At 48.2% G+C, this 16,699-nt stretch overlaps 1 protein-coding gene across 7 annotated transcripts in view; it reads right to left on the bottom strand.

The window, feature by feature from the left end:
- Positions 1–16,699, bottom strand: part of TNS3 (tensin 3) — a 413,668-nt gene that overhangs the window by 316,953 nt on the left and 80,016 nt on the right. For 5 of the 7 annotated variants that reach the window (XR_014782789.1, XR_014782790.1, XR_014782791.1 and 2 more), the window contains exon 4: positions 15,878–15,916. The exons of the other annotated variants lie outside the window; for them this stretch is intronic. Coding sequence is in view for 1 of the 5 variants with exons in the window: in XM_084800093.1 (XP_084656219.1) it covers positions 15,878–15,916 (39 nt within the window). In the remaining 4 variants the exon portion in view is untranslated. The remainder of the gene's footprint in view (positions 1–15,877; positions 15,917–16,699) is intronic. 7 annotated transcript variants of the gene reach the window in all.

Here is a 16,699-nt window from a genome sequence, read left to right as displayed (position 1 = left end):
CTGGGTATCTCACTACTGTGAGCTCCTCCCCCTGAACATCACCGCCAAGCCAGTGAGTGACCCGGAGTCTCTCTCTATTATTAACGGCCCCCACAGAAGGTTCTGGGTAATGAGCGAGACGGAAAAGCCACTACAGTTGCCTTCAGAGAAAGCTGATGTGCCGAACCACTCGCATCACCTGCTGTCCTCCAGCACTTCCAGACATCGCCAGCTGTAACAGGAAAGAGGAAGAGGCGCGGCATCTGAGATGCGGCCCCCAGGGTGGGGAGGGAGCTGGTCTATATCAGACCTCAAGTGGCATCTTCCAGAAGCGCGACAGATGTCAAATGAGGAATCAGATGACTGCCTTGCCCAAAGGGCTCATAGAAGCACATCGATGTTCTTTGCAATCAACTCTGTTGCTAGTAAGAATAAAACTCTACCCTAGGCTCCAAGTACCAAATAAACCAGGTCACAACTAAATGGCTTCTCTAGGACTCCCGCTGATCAGTGACCTGGGGGTCACCCCAAACAAGTGCAACAGCATAGCAGCCAGACCCTATAATCCTCTAATTCACTTCCTGTTGGCTTAAAAAACTCACAGGTGCCCGGGGTAGGAAGCACAGAACATTTATAAACTCCTGGGTTTGCACTGAGACCCTGACACTGACAACCACAGTATCTATCCCTCTCTACTGGGCCTGCCTTTAGGATACCCATTGAGCCACACCACTCAGTGTTCCCATCTCTGTGGTGCTGTGGCCACGTCTATGTGATGTCCAAGAAGAGGGAGTGCACTTCATTTCCCCTCATAGGACCTGGCCAATGCATGTCCACGCTGATTCTTCTCTGAGGAACAGAGTATTTTCTGTTAGTATTCTGCTTCAGTCTACCTACCTGTGATGTCATTGTCTATCTGACATAGGGGTGTGGCCCTGCCCAGGGCCATATAAAAGGACAAACCTCCACTTGGTGCTGTAGCATGCACTCATGCTCTCACGCGTGCGCCCTCTCCTCTTCTCTTCTCTCTCTTCTCTCTCTTCTCTCTCTCTCTCTCTCTCTCTCTCTCTCTCTCTCTCTCCTCTCTCTTTATCCTCTCTCTATCTCTCTACTTCCTGTCCTCTCTATATACTTCCTCTCTCTCTGGGGTACCCTTCCCCCTTTTCCCTCTCCCCCCAGGCTCATTTAATAAACTCCATATAACATAATATCTGGTGCCTGGTACCTTCTATTTATCATCTGCCTTAATTTTTATATATAACATTTTCCCATGAAAATAACTTCACAAACGTCCCTAGCTGGCCTAAAGCAACCTTTTGGTAAAAGCTTTGTGTAGCAAGTGCTGTCCATTCTAGTGAACTGTGTTCAAGGAACCCAGCAGGTTCTCAGGGAGCCACTTCAGGCGTGTGCACAGGAGCATCTGGATGAGTGTGTCCATGTAGGTATGCCTACGCTGGCTGGCCTAGGCTCACCACGCAGCCTAGGCTGGCTGGCCAGAGAACCCTAGCGATCTGCTGGTCTCTACCATGTGCCAGCACACCTACCTTTTTAACATGGGTTCTAGAGATCAAACTCAAGTCCTTGTGTACATGGAAGCCTTTAACCAGCTGAGCCGCCTCTCACGCCCTCCATCCCAGACTCCAAAGGTCAAATGGCCACAAACTAAACCCAAAATAATTAAAGTTAACAATGGCTGAGGAAAGCATGGTAGATTTTGGAGGAAAGTGATGACGGCAGAGGGCCCGAGCCAAGCCTGAGCTCTGTGCTGACCTATATCATCTACTTCTTCTCTTGTTTCCAGGAAGCACCAGCCAGCACCTGAAGCCCAAGGCGGATGCCAACTAACAACTCCATCCAAAAGAACTGCATCCCTCACCCGCCCTTCCCTGGCATGGATGTCACCACACCAACCAAAGGCATCTCACTGTAGTCTGACAAGACAGGGACTTTTTAAAAATGGAAATAGCATTCTGAAAGGTAATTCTTCAATGTCATAAACTCCTGTGTCACGGTTTCATTCTATTTTGGCCTTGTGTCTGTTTAAATTAGGACCCAAATAAAGCCTTGCAACATGGATTTAATATGTCCTTTTGGTTCCTTTACAAAATAGGCCCCTCCATCAGCCAAGGCTACACAGAGAAACACTGTCTTGGAAAACCAAAAATAAACAATAAAATAGGCCCTTCCTCTTCTTTTTCTAATACATGTTTAAAAGACCAGGGTTAAGGCTGGAGAGATGGTTCACCAGTTAAAAGCACTGACATCTCTCCTAGAGAATCTGGCTTCAGGTCCCAGCACCCATATGGTGGCTCATAACCATCTGTAACTCCAGTACCAGGAGCACAAGCAGGCAAAACACACATGTAAGACAAGAATAAATAAACCTTTAAAGACTGGGACTGTTTTCACGAAGTAGTGTTTCCCTCCTCCAGACGCAGCTGAGCCTCTGGTACTATCTCCCAGACAGATCTCTCAGCCCCTCATTTCCTGTCAGTTGCTCGTGGATCTGAGCTGGATCTGATTCTGTTTCCATTTCTGGTAAGAACGCAGCAGGGGCGGTGTGTTCTTCCTCCAAGGCAGCACATGACCCGCAGCCCTCTTCCTCTTTGTGATACTGTGCCAGCCACTTGGCCTCAGGACTAAGACCAAAAATCCCTCCAGCAATAAAGCCTTCCCTTCATCCTTTTCTTTGGAAACTCTAAGGCACCATCCTGTAAGAGAGGAAGGGTGGTGGACGTGTATCTCATGTGTGCAGAGCTCAGGTCCTGGTTTTCAAATTTAGGGGACAGTGCATGGTATCCTGCTGAACAATCTTGAAGGTAAAATGCCCTCTGACCATTGAAAAACCATGCCAACAGATCTCAACACCACGTCACACATGAACTGATTTCCAATTCAAAGGAATAAAGATCAAATAAGGCGTCCAACAGAACACTTTGGTAATAAGACCCTATGGCTGAAGACAACACACACTTGAGTCACAGAACATGGAGAAATGAAGTGCTAACCAGGAAACTCCTTCCTTCTGGCTAGTTCTCACGCTGGAAGGCGCTATGTAGGCTTCTTAGGGTGAGGGGTGGGAGGGACAGACACTCATGAATAGTCTTACCCAGCAATGAACCCTGTGAGCTCTAACCTTGGGGAGGCCAGATCTGCTCATGGGAACAACATTAACAACAATGTAACTTTTGCTTTCTAATTAGAATTAAGGCCTGCACCGCAGCCTGAAAGGCACTCCTGATACTTCGGAGGGAAGCTGTAAATCTGTTAGAAAAGAGACCACAGCTGGGAGCTCACAGGCTCCAGAGAACTTAGTATCAAAACAGACAGAATTTATCAAACTGCCTCTAAGTTCAGATCTCTCTTCCCATAGATCAGCACAGCTCTCAGATCTCATCAGAGGGGTCTCTGTGCAGTGGACAGTGGCTGGCCCAGAAACTCACAATGGACCACAATGCAGTTCTCAGACACATCTATAACACTCAAGGCTCAGGAATCATTGCAGAAGGTGCAGGGAAGGGGATGGGGCTGTGTGTGATTATAAAAGCCGAGACGTGCTGGGCATGGTGGTGCATGCCTTTAATCCCAGCACTTGGGAGGCAGAGGCAGGTGGATCACTGGGAGTTCGAGGCCAGCCTGATCTACAAAGCCAGTTCAGGACAGCCAAGGCTAAACAGAGAAACCCTGTCTCGAAAAACCAAAAAGTCAAGACGTTGGGGACGTCTGGGGCAAGGAACAGTGAGCTCTGAACATAAGGGGGTCTTTCCACTCATGAACTCACAGCAGTTATGGTCGCCTAACAAGAGCAAGCCAGTCAACACTCCGAACACGGAGTACAAAGGGGTTCGTGAGCCCCATTTCTAATTGAGGAGCACCAGACAGTTGATGGCTTCTGGGTGAGGGAGAGCCATATTTTTTAAGAGTATGGCCCCTGGCAGGGTTGATCATGCTTCAATGGATGGCCCCACACATAGGTGTGTGTGTGTGTACACACATGTGCATACACACATACATGCATATGTACACACACACACACACATGAGTAGCACACATTGGGCTTTGTGCTTTATTTTAAAAAGTAAAAACATGAGTTTGAAGGGGATAGGGAAGTTGGAGGTAGGCCTGGAAGGAGTTAGGGAGAGGAGAAAGGCAAAAATGATCAAAATACATAATATGAAAGTCTCAAATAATAAAGATATTTTCTAAAGGTTTAGCAGGAAAAGAAAACCAGATAGATATTTGATTATTATACTCAGTAGTCATCCATCCCTGCTTGAATGATCACACGTGGCCGCATTAACATGCAGGGCCGTAACAAAGAGAAAGAAATCCCTTTGGGCCAACTTGTCTGTCTCACTGCAGGGCAAACTAGCCACCAGTTTTGGCAGCATTCAGGCAGCTCAAATCCCTGCTTCCTGTGACTCCCTCAGAAAGAGGCTGGCTTCAGAACCCTGGGGACTCAGTATTTAAGAGGAAGTGGCTTTGGAACTGGCCCCCAGGGAACCAGAGGAAAGGAGGGGTAGGGAGGCTAGGGACAAGGGCTGTCACCCTGCCAGAGCCTCCCCCCCTTAACATTATATATATATATATATATAATACACACACACATATATATATATAATTTATTTATTCATATTACATCTCAATTGTTATCCCATCCCTTGTATCCTCCCATTCCTCCCTCCCTCCAGCTTTCCCCCTACTCCCCTCCCCTATGACTGTGACTGAGGGGACCTCTTCCCCCTGTATATGCTCATAGGGTATCAAGTCTCTTCTTGGTAGCCTGCTATCCTACCTCTGAGTGACACCAGGCCTCCCCACCCAGGGGACATGATCAAATATGGGGCACCAGAGTTCCTGTAAAAGTCAGTCCCCACTCTCCACTCAACTGTGGAGAATGTCCTGTCCATTGGCTAGATCTGGGTAGGGGTTCGAAGTTTACTGCACATATTGTCCTTGGCTGGTGCCATAGTTTAAGCAGGACCCCTGGGCCCAGATCCGCCCGTTGTAATGTTACTTTATAGTGACAGTCCCAAGGTCCAGGGAGCTCTACCAGCCTCACATCTACAGACAGGGTGGTAAGAGCCCAGCAATCACTTCGAGTGTGTGTAACCAAGGCCTGCAGCCCAGTGTGGGCATTTAATCATTAGCTAAAGCTTTGTGATCCCTTTGTGAGTAAGCTGACACCACCAAAGGTCAACATGTTCTGGCCTTGCCTCACAATCCCTCCAGCTGCAGAATTGGGACAATAGCTCAAAGCAAGAACCAACCTGGCTTTCAAAATACTGGTGACAAAGGCAGCCAGCCTGCCCTTGGGAGGCTGGCATTGTTGGGTGCGTTTGCTGGGGGATTTTTCCATTTCTCAGTAGGACCTGTGCTGAAACATGTAGCTCCCAGCTACAGATGACAGCACAAGGCTGCCAGGAACCTCCCTCTCTGGGACTGCCTTTCCCAGAAACCCAGAAGACTAAAACCCCTCGCAGTTGGACACAGTCAAAAGATGGATGTTATTTTAGGTGTGGGAGGGGAGGGTAAAATCAAAGTAAAGAGAAGATCAAAGTGTGGCTTGTGGTTGGATGGGAGGAGCCACAGACTTCCCAAAGATCTGTGCCTCCAGGGTCACCGCATCTTGGATGTTTTAGAGGAGAACAGAAAGAAACAAGACACTGGTGGGCCAAAGTCTGAGCTTAAGGCAGGCATCGCAGGGAACCACCCCATGAGCCCTGGCCTGGCTCTGGCTGGCCTACCAGCTTCCTGCTCCCTCCGTCACTGCTGGCGAGATAAGGAACCCTGGTAGGATGGCTCTGCAGTCCTTCCCCAGAGAAAAGGGTGTCACAGTCCTGCTCAATGTCCCCACAGGTCACAGCCTGCGGCTGCTTCTCAGTTTCCATGGGGACCTATCAGTACTCTACCTGGCCTGCCCCTCACCCAGAGCCTAGGAAGGCTATTTCACTACTCTGAAGCCAGAGTGCCTTCTTCTCCCATCAGTCCATAGTTGATTGGGGAACAATTACGCAAGGTGACAATGTCTCCCAGAGTTTTGGCCTCCTGAGGCTACTGAAACAAGAACCCCATGCTGTATACTTTAAAGCCACAGGCATCCCGACCCACCCCCACCCCATGACTGATACACACACACACACACACACACACACACACACACACACACACGGGCTAGAAATGAGAGACTGAGGAGTCAACAGGGCCTTACCTATGAGCATATACAGGGGGAAGAGGCCCCCCCTCAGTCACAGTCATAGGGGAAAGGAGTAAGGGGAAAATGGGAGGGAGGGAAGAATGGGAGGATACAAGGGATGGGATAACAACTGAGATGTAATATGAATAAATTAATAAAATATATTTTAAAAAAAGATTTCAGCACCGATCCTGCCTCTTGCACCTTAGCATGACCACTGCAGCCCTGGGATCCTTGGTCTTGTAGACAAATTGCTTCTACCTCTGTCTCCTCATCACATGGCCTTTCCCTGTGGGAATGAATCCTCACCCTGCATGTCCACAGGGCTGAGGTAGGTGTGACTGTTAAGGAAATATCATTTTGAGCTGTCCCTATATACTCCAACCTCCCAGCCAGAGGCAAGGTATTGATGGGGAGATACACTCCTCCCTTTGTTCCAATAGCAAACTATTGGGACAATGGGATTAGATGTGAGAATTAGAATTTCTCTAGGAATCTTATGCTAGGAGAAGTGTCTGAAGCCTGGTGTCAGCCAGAGTGGAAGCTGGCCTCATAAACGCACTTCGCACAGTTCTGATTGCAAGAGGACCACACCATGACCAAGACTGCCTCGCTGTGCAAACCTCCTGCGCTCTATTTAAACTGCAGCCTCGTGCCAGTCCAAGAAAATAGACTCGGTAGTCACTGAACCTCTCGATTTGTTCCTCTCCCCAGTATGACTATATCACGAAATAAATCTCTCTCTGCTTTTCACCAATAAGCTTTAATGGGCTTATTGAGGACTGGTAGCCAAAACTAAGTTGTTAGGGGTACCAGGAACCAGACTCCGAGTCAGGAAAACTCCAGTAACACCAGTATAGTGTCCTCTGGAGCCCAGAAAAATGAGGATAGCAGTTATTTGCTCTTTCCACCACAATCATTTCCTTGCATGAAAGGTCAGACGTGAGGTCAACTATGAGAGGCAGCTGTGCTCTCATCACTAATGTATACCTTGCTCGCTTCAAGTCAGTCACAGGTGCAGGGAGGAAAGACTGCCTCAATGCCTAACTAGGAAGATGAGTATCTCAGAGTCCAGGGGTGTGGCCTTAAACCCTGTCCACCCACAGTCATTTGCACCTTACATGATGACACCCAAGCTTCCCTGAAACCTACAGGGTTGTGTGGAAGCTTGGAAAGGAGCCAGTAAATAAGTAAATTAAGTGATGAGTGTGTCTCCATCAGCCAGCCCAGTGAGCACTGTGCTGCCCTCACGGCTGCCTGCTACCACAGTGTGAACAGTTCCAAGGACAAAGAGTGCTGCCTCCCTCAGGGTTCTGTGCCTCCTTGAAGGCCACCTGCAATCTACACTAGCACTTGCTGAGAGGAGACAGATCGAGTAGTGTGATGCCCATACCTTAGGAAAAGTGGGGAGGGCTGGAAGACCAGTGAGGACCAGCTTCGAGAAACAGGCCTAGCCATGATGTGACCGCATATAAGTCACATCGGCCTAGATATTAAAGCCTGCTTCCCTGGCTTTGTTTATATCACCTCAATCTGCTCAGCGTCCCCAGATCCTCTCTCGGTGCACAGGGGTTCCCAGCACTCTCTTCCGTATGCTCATGGTAACATCACTCTGGAAGAGTTGAGGCTCAACATGAAACCTATGATTATCTTTACCAATGTGGTAAGTGCAATCCACAAGCAGGAAATCAACAGCCATCCAGTCTCCAGGCTTACAGTACGAACAACATAAATATATACAAAGAGGCCACTGCAGAAGATGGCCGCACAGCCCTGGAGTACAAAGCTACCAGCACCATTACCCTAGACTACCGGTCGCTCTGCACCTGGCTCACCAAATCCCCCGTTCTTCAACAAGTGAAAAACATGACTGGCTTTGAAATGTGCGACTGCTAAATTTACAACAAAATGAAAGACAATCATTAAAGTAAGCTCTTAACAACAATCATCTGGAGTGTCTGCTCACCCATTTGGTGGACAAAATACTTTCAAAATAACTCAAGATCTAGGACAGACTCCATCATGACCAGTGGTAACAATATAAAAATGACAAGGAGCCAGAAGGACATTTCCAAATAAGTCAGTCTGTCCTCATTTGATCTCATTTCTCTGTGTTGTTGGATGAGTTAAGCAAACCTTACCGAACAAGGTGCCAACACATACACACCACAAACACACTGTGCATGTACACGCGCGCGCGCACGCACACACACACACACACACTCACATATATACACATGCCACACACACACATACCACACACACACATACCACACACACACATGCCACACACACCACACACATATCACACATACAAGCTCCATGTGCATGCGCACACGCACACCACATGCACACACATATGCACACATGCCACACACACATGCCACATACACACACACGCCCCACACACATACACACACATACACATGTCACACACACATATACACACATGCCACACACACACCACACACACATCACACACACAAACACAAACACACACACACACATACACACCACATGCACACACATACCACAGTGTAGACACGTGCCCATGCCTATCTTGAATTACAACAATCCAGAATGTCACTCCACTCTTAAAAGCCTGCTTTGGAGACTTCACTCCCAGCCTCTTTAGACCCTGACTCCTGATGTCACATTTCAGATACAACCCGTCTGCTTTGCTTCAATTAAACAAAATGAAGTAAAGCCTCCATGGGTTCAAACCTGTGCTATGCAGCCCCTCTTCCTTGAAACACGAGAAACCGCAAAGGCACACCATGTGTGAATCAAGCAGTAGCATGGGCTCAAAACCTGCACCTGCAGCTGCAGCTGGTACTGCCCTGAAAGCCTCCCAAGTGCAGCCACCAGAAGGCAGAGACCCAGGGCAGGCCTCCTTTATGAAGGCAAGCCACTCTGTAAGTAGCATGGTCCTGAGCTGTAGGTTGCCTGTAGCTGAGCAGTCAGAAGCACCTTCAGGAAACACGTCGGTGGGCAGGGACCCCAGAAGCTCCCCACGGAAAGCCACTCCTGCACCTAAGATCAGGATTCCATGGTGTCTGAAACAAACCTGCTCCCCAGGACAGCACTTGATGTAAAAGCAAAATAAACATACATACTTTGCCTCTGCGTTTCAGTGGAAAGCTGTCCGGCTACTGTTTACAGCACGGTTATGTCCCCCTAGGAAGATCTGATCCTGCAAACTGGCAGTTACCTGACAAGATCCATCCATCCACCTGTCTGACAGCGCTGCCCCACCCTGGGCTTCGAGTCCTCAGGCTCCAAAGAGGATCCAGGAGACATGAAACATCGCATGACCACCCCGCCCCCCCACCCTCGCCTGCAGGAAGTAGAGGATTTCTCTGAAGCTCATCAGACTGGTTCTCCCCGTCAGACAGCAAAACAATAAGATAACAACACAAAAGCAAACAGCAGGACCACAAAACTAAAAGACTTCATTGTCCTCTCCAACTCAAGGCACAGCAAAGCAAAGCAGGCTCTTAACCATTCAGCTTGTGGTCTCCGTACAATGTGAGTAGCGCTGAGAATTTCTTCTGTGTTCATACGTTTGGGTTTTTTGGTGGTGGTGGGTTTTTTGTTTTGTTTTTGTTGTTTTGTTCTGACGGGGGAGGGGCGGGAGAGGGGGGGTCCTATTACGAGTCACTCACTGGCCGGCCTGGAACTCCCTGTGAAGACCAGACTGGACTTAAACTTAACAAAATCTTCCTGATTCTGCTTCCCAAGTGCTGGAAAACTGAAGGGCTGTGTCACCATGCCCAGCTAGGACTGAGATTGTAACACATTACTTCACTCGGTCTTTACAGGGACCCCACAGGAAAGTGGTAGCGCATCATTCTGCCGGAAGAGTGGGGCTTTTTATGCAAAGGAACTCAGATCATCATCACAGGACCCTCTGTGCCTGAACAGGACCAGATTTACTGACCTTTAGCCTAACAGTTGATAGTACTATTACATTCTGTGCATACGTATTTATACACATGAGCACATACATGTACACATATGGAGAAACTGTCACTTCTCTCATCACTGAGGCTCCCACTGCCTAGAATAGACACAAGCATACTATAAAACAACCAACACCCCTCTACAATTCTAAACCCCTCATCACACTCTTCATTGGCTTGGGCCCTAATGAAGTTCCAATGAAGCAAACCTTTGGCCACCACATGACAGCTATGGGTCCAGGACATGTCCTGCCACCCGGGTCACCATCCTCTATAAATTCCTACTTAACATATGTTCTCTTTTTTTCCCTCCTTACAGACAAAGTGCATGCCTCCAGCACAGGCCTTGCAGCACAGGCCGGTGGTCCTCACTGCTCCAGAGGCTAAGGGAAAAAGATCGCAAGTTCCAGGCCTGCCTAGGAAAATTAAGAGAACCCCGTCTCAAAATAAAAATGGGGAAAGGGCTGTATCTTTACAGTCCTTTTGTAGATCCCTGATGGAGTAGGTACCTAGCCTGTAGAAAACCCTGGGCTCAATGTCAATGTGCATACACACACACACACACACACACACACACACACACACACACAATTATTGTTTCCTTCTCACACAGGCTCCTAGGGAACTCACAGCTTGCACACCTGCCTCATCAACAATGTCATCACTTACAAAGAGATCGGTTCTATTCTCAATCACAGGAACTAACACTTTCTGCTCGAACTTCACATCCCACCTTTGTAAGCCAGAAGGACAAACGGATTCTGCTATCCGCAAAGGAACAGAAGAGCAAGCAAGCATCACAGGTTAGCACCTGGCAGCCGCTCCGAAGGTCCCTTCATCCTCATCATGAAGGCGCCTTTGTTCCCACAAAATAAATGAACCTTAAAGGCAACAGTGTCCCCAGAGTCAGTCACTGATCAAAGGCTGTCACTTGGTCCATCTGGTGAGGCTTATTATCGTGCCCTTCTTACTGTCCAGAACAAGGAATTATGCCACAGAGTTTCCAACTGTCTGTCACTCCCCAAAGCTGCACCACTGCAGGAATTCAGACAGACCCGGCAGCTCAGAGTTCAAATATGATACAGTGAACTCTGCAGGGTCACACCTACCAAACAGAGGCAGGCAGCACAGGAGAAAATGTCACCAACCCAGGATGGAGCAGGAGGGCAGGTGGTGCAGACAGACAGCAGGTCAGGGGCACAGGCAGGGCACAAGGGCAGCCTCAGAAGCAACTGCCAACTACAGCTGCAGATGGCATATCCAGAAGGCATACAGGTCACCTGCTCCCCAAACTTGGGCACTCTGAGTCATAGAACATGAGTCACCAGGACCCTTAAATGTCACATGCAGAGGAAGGCAGAAGTATCCCAGAGAGACACCATGTGTGTCAGCTCAGGTGACACTGAGACCAGGGATGGGGTAAGAGGGCTCAGGAAACACAGGACAGTGGAAATTCTTGATTGTCAAAGTCATCATCCTTGAGCAGTGAGCCCTTGGCAAGTGTCCGGAGCCACTGGTTCCGGGATGTTCATCTCACAGGCCTGTTCTGCGAACTCACGAGACACCTCACCAGCCCTGAACAGGAAACACAGCAACCCCAAATAACCACTAATTTCCTTTTCACTTTTACTAAGTGGGCAGTTTGCACAAGACAGCTACTTGTATTACAAATGCACTCCACTGAACACTAGAAGTGGCACTGTGCCCATCCGGGCAGAGGGAAGACATCTGAAAGACCCCAGAGTGCCCCTCCCTTTGCCTAACAGATTATTGAGACAATGGTCCCCCCCCCCCCAGGAAACTCATGCTGGGAGAAGGCCAAAAGCGAAAGCCTGGTGCCAGCCAGGGGACGACTGTCTCCTGGGGAAAAGTTCACCCAGTTCTGGCAACTTGTCAGACCACCTTGTAGGGGAGAAGAGGCCAAAGACGATAGGTGGGGCCAACTTTGACTAGGACTGCTCAACTATGTTAACCTCTATTTAAGCCTAAACCCATCGGTACCCATGAAGACAGACGTGAGGTGGAAGGGTGGTACCAGACCTCCGTGAGCACCCTGAGTCAAAGTTTTCTTTCCACGGTTTTTCCTATTATTTGTCTCTGTCGCTGACGTTTTGAGGATGGGTGGCCAAGCCTAGCTCGTTAGGGCTGCAGGCAAAGATGCCAAGTCTGGGTGACTTTGGAGACCTTTTAGACTTTGTTGAGCTCAGAGGTGACCTCACAGGCAAAGTATCAGGCATAGAGGAAGTATTCAATGATTGACAGCCAGGGAAAAAAAACAAAAACAAAAACGTTCTCAGGTAACCTTGTCAGTCACATGGTCTTGTGCTCTCATGCTGACATCTGAAAGCATGTTTGAGCCAATTCCACTTCCAAGGTCAAGGCCAGAAGATTCTCAGCCCACGAAGTGCAAGGGATATTGGGTGCATTCTGTACCGAGAAATGATACTGCAGGCACAAACTGTCCTATGCAGGTGTCAGGTAGAGACTGCACCACACAACCCAGTGTAGGCAGCAGTGACAGCAATGGTGCAGGAGCGCCACCACCTCCGCTCTCCCACGTACTCACCCTCACCCCACCCCACCCCCACCAAGGCATACCTTCCCTGCCTTAGGGAGAAAGCCACACATAGAATAAAAACCCATGGGAGCCCTATCTTAGACCCCACACACACTGGCGTGAAGGGCGGCAGCTGAGAAGGGCAGGTGCACAGCCATAGACCTGACTACATCCACAAGGGTCCTTGCATCAGCTCCAGCTCACAGACATGAGCTTCCCAGTTCAGCTGACTCAACCTCCCCAAGAATTTGCTGGAATAAATCAGAAATATCTATTTGATGTGGGGGAGCTGAGTCAGAAAGCGGCCTGAACAGGTCTGAGCGCTTAACAGTGAGTTGACAGGTGCATGATTGCGTGGTTATCTTGAAGAAACACACACACACACACACACACACATATACACACGGGGGAATGCGGTGGGAGGCAGAGACAAAGACAAAGACACAGACAAAGACAGAGAGAGGCAGACAAGAGAAAAACATGTCATACTAACCACATGACAGTAGTCTCGTAACAACAGAGCCCACAGCTTCCGACCACCTGGAAAGGCCACAGCTGTCCTAACAATGTGATTCAGTGAGTCACCCAGTGCTCATGGTGAGGGTAGAGTTTGGCTGACCTATACTGCACAGCCCGTCACATTAAAAACATGCACGTTCATAAGAGTTGACAAAAACAAGTAACAGCTTTGGGATGGTGGGTGCATTCCAGACGCCAGCATTTTTGTTCTCGCATATTCCTACTTACTTACTGTTTTTTTTAAGATTTTCACCCTAACCTTCTATGGCGTGTATGAGTGCTTGCCTACATGTATATGTGCGCATCCCATGCATGCAGTGCCTGGGGAGGCCAGAAGAGGGTGTCGGATCCCTTACAATTGGAGTTGTAGGTGGTTATTAGCCACCATGTGGGTCTTAAGACCCAAACTTATGTCCTCTTAAGCACTGAGCCATCTCTCCAGACCCTTGTTTGTTTGTTTGTTTGTTTGTTTATATTTTTACTTTAATTTTAATTGTATTAATTTATTCAGATTATAACTCACTTGTTATCCCATCACTTGTATCCTCCCATTCCTCCCTACCTCCCACTTTCACCCTATTCCCCCGCCCCCCACGCCAGGTCTAAGACCGAGGGGGATCTCCTCCCCCACTATATGGCCATAGGCTATCAAGTCTCATCTTGGTAGCCTGCTTATTCTTTCTTTGAGTGCCACCAGGCCTCCCCACCAAGGGGAGGTGGTCAAATATGGAGCACCAGACATGGTATATACTCACTTATAATTGGGCACTAGCCCAAAAGGCACGTCCCTTTATTTATTTATTTTTTTTAAGTAACTATAAAACAGCCTCAGGAAGATTTCCAGGCTGAGAGTTCCATATTTTACTGCCTCGGACAGCTTTCTAGGGAGACCACATGTGGAGGCACAAGGTAATGGCAATGATGTCCTGACCAGAGAGCCTCAGCTAAGGTGTGTGTTTGAGCATTAGTTGTTAACAAAAGAAGCTTAATACATTTTTAAAAAACTAAGCATTGGCTATGCCATCCTAGTCGGCTATGCCACCTCAGTTTCTATAAATACCACCCGGCAGTGTGACTCTCTGAACGTGCTTCCATCATTAAGCACTGCGTGTTGTATATTTATGCTTATGTGTACATATATACGTGTATATATATACACACACACACAATCAAGTACACATGAAAATGACATATATAACAGACACAAACTAGTATACATATAAAAGTTACACAGATACATGCATGATCAGTAATCATACACAAACATGGGAAAAGTATAAAAAAACACAAATGGATACAACATTTACAAACATACATATTTATATAAACGCAACAAACACATGTGGAAAACATATACTCATACAAACATACTAATTATACGTAGGCATAATACATACATCTATGTGCCCATACACTTAACACAAATACATGCATAATACATATGTAGATGTGTTTCAGGATCCTGACTATGCAGTTCACAGAGACGTGAAGAAGAGGGGGTGACAGTGGCCCCAGGCAGCCCTGACACCAGCACAGGCAGCCTGGGTATAAGCCTACGGTACTCTGCACTTGGTGCTCTAACAGGTCTCTCCCTCAGATGACCCCCAGATACATACACAGCTTACATTCCCAGAAAAAGGAGACCTCGGAGAGCATTCAGAGGAAAACAGTAACAGCAGCCATCTTGCGAATGAGGCGTCTGTGAGTCCAGGAAGTGCCAACCCAACATCCCTTTTCTTTCCTTTGGCCTCCAGCTAGGTCACAGAACACCACCGACCTCACTGGAAACAAAAGGAAACTGAGGCTCAGCAGTGAGGCCGGGATCGGAGTTCAGCTTCTTCCGGAGAACAAGGCTGTGTGCCGCCTCTCAGCTGAGTCCTCCACGAATACCTACCACCCTACAAGACAGACAGAACCAGTCTCGTGTCTAGAGACCTCTGGGCTCTGTCCACAGAAGGCAGGAAAACAAGCAAAGACCCCCAACTGAACCATCAGGGCTACATATGGGAAAAGCAGGGTGACTATTCTGGCATCCTTGGATCACTTACAAGGCCACTCTGGGACACTGGTACTATCACTGAAAACAACTCAGGTACCTTAGGTGAGAAGTTCAAGCCCCAAAGATGTTACTGATCCTAAAAGTTGCCTCTACAAAAAAAAAAAACACTGGGATTTTCTATCGTTTGTTTTGTTTGTTTTGCTTTGTCTTGGTTTTGGTTTGGTTTGTGGCTTTTCTCTGTTTGCTTGCTTGGTTTTTGTTTTTGTTGTTTTGTTTTTCGAGGCAGGGTCTCTTTCTGTAGCCTTGGCTGTCCTGGACTTGTTTTGTAACCCAGGCTGGTCTCAAACTCACTGCGATCTGCCTGCCTCTCTCTGCCTCCCGAGTGCTGGGATTAAAGGCGTGCACCACCACGTCCTGCTTTGTTTGCTTGTTTTTAAAGGCAGTATTTCTCCGGTGTAGCCCTAGCTATCCTGGAACTTGATTTGGCCTCTGCCTCCCCAAGTGCTAGGACTGAAGGCGTGGCTGCCGACAGGCAGGATTTTTCTATCTGAAGGAAAACAGAGTGCGCTTCCACCCTCTAGGGGAGAAAGGTCCCTAGGGAAGGCACAGCCTGACAGAGAAAGCACCCTAGCTGATCATACCAAGAAGGGATGCGAAGCTCTTACCTGATCCAGGTGGGCTTGCACAGAGCAGGGAGTCACCACCTTGAAAGGGAAAAGACACATGAGCAAGGAGTTCTCGGGCAGCAAGGACAGCAACCGCGGCCATTTCTGGACACTGGGGCTGTGTCACAAGACCTGGAGTCAACAGAATCCACATTCTGCTAGCTCTGAGGAAGCTCGGGTCCTTTTTGAGAATTTCAGGGGGGAAATAGTATAGACACACCCATTCAAGTTTTTTTTAAAAAAAATCTGCACATCATTCATACAGAAGTTCGCTTTGAATTTCATGCAACCAGTGTATCCCCAGTGGTGGAGTCTTTCCTCATTGGGGACCATGAGAAGTGGAGCCCCAGGAAGGTAAAGGGGCCTGGAGGGCGGTTTCAAACTGCCTGCCATGTTTACGTGCACACTCAGGGATGTGTTTTGTCTGCAAAATGGGCCACTTTCTCTAGAACTGTGTATGCTAGTGAAATGAAAGCTGGTCTAATGTATTTAATCTGTCGGCACAGGAGGCAGGCGGAAAGGACTTCCCTTGGACTTTCCCAAAGTCCACTCACTGAGCATTCAGGGAAAAGCAGCAAAGCAACAACTAAACCCCAAGTAAGGGCGGCACCTTGCTTTCACAGCACCACTGGAAAACTACAAGAAAAATGCTAACACAGAGACAGCTCTGCCCCTGAGTTAAAAGTCCCCCGTTGTGAGTCAAGACACTGGACTTGCTTCCTGATTGTCTGGGAGACTGCTGAGGACGACCTTGCTCCTGAGACATTGCCCACACGCCCCAGCTTTCTCCTTGATCTCCTCTCTCCCACTTCAGACCCTAGC

This window comes from Acomys minous (genome assembly GCF_964271855.1).
Source record: "Acomys minous genome assembly, chromosome: 10".
Lineage (NCBI taxonomy): Eukaryota > Metazoa > Chordata > Mammalia > Rodentia > Muridae > Acomys > Acomys minous.
The sequence above is the reverse complement of the archived record's forward strand: the minus strand, read 5'-3'. Positions and strand labels throughout refer to the sequence as shown.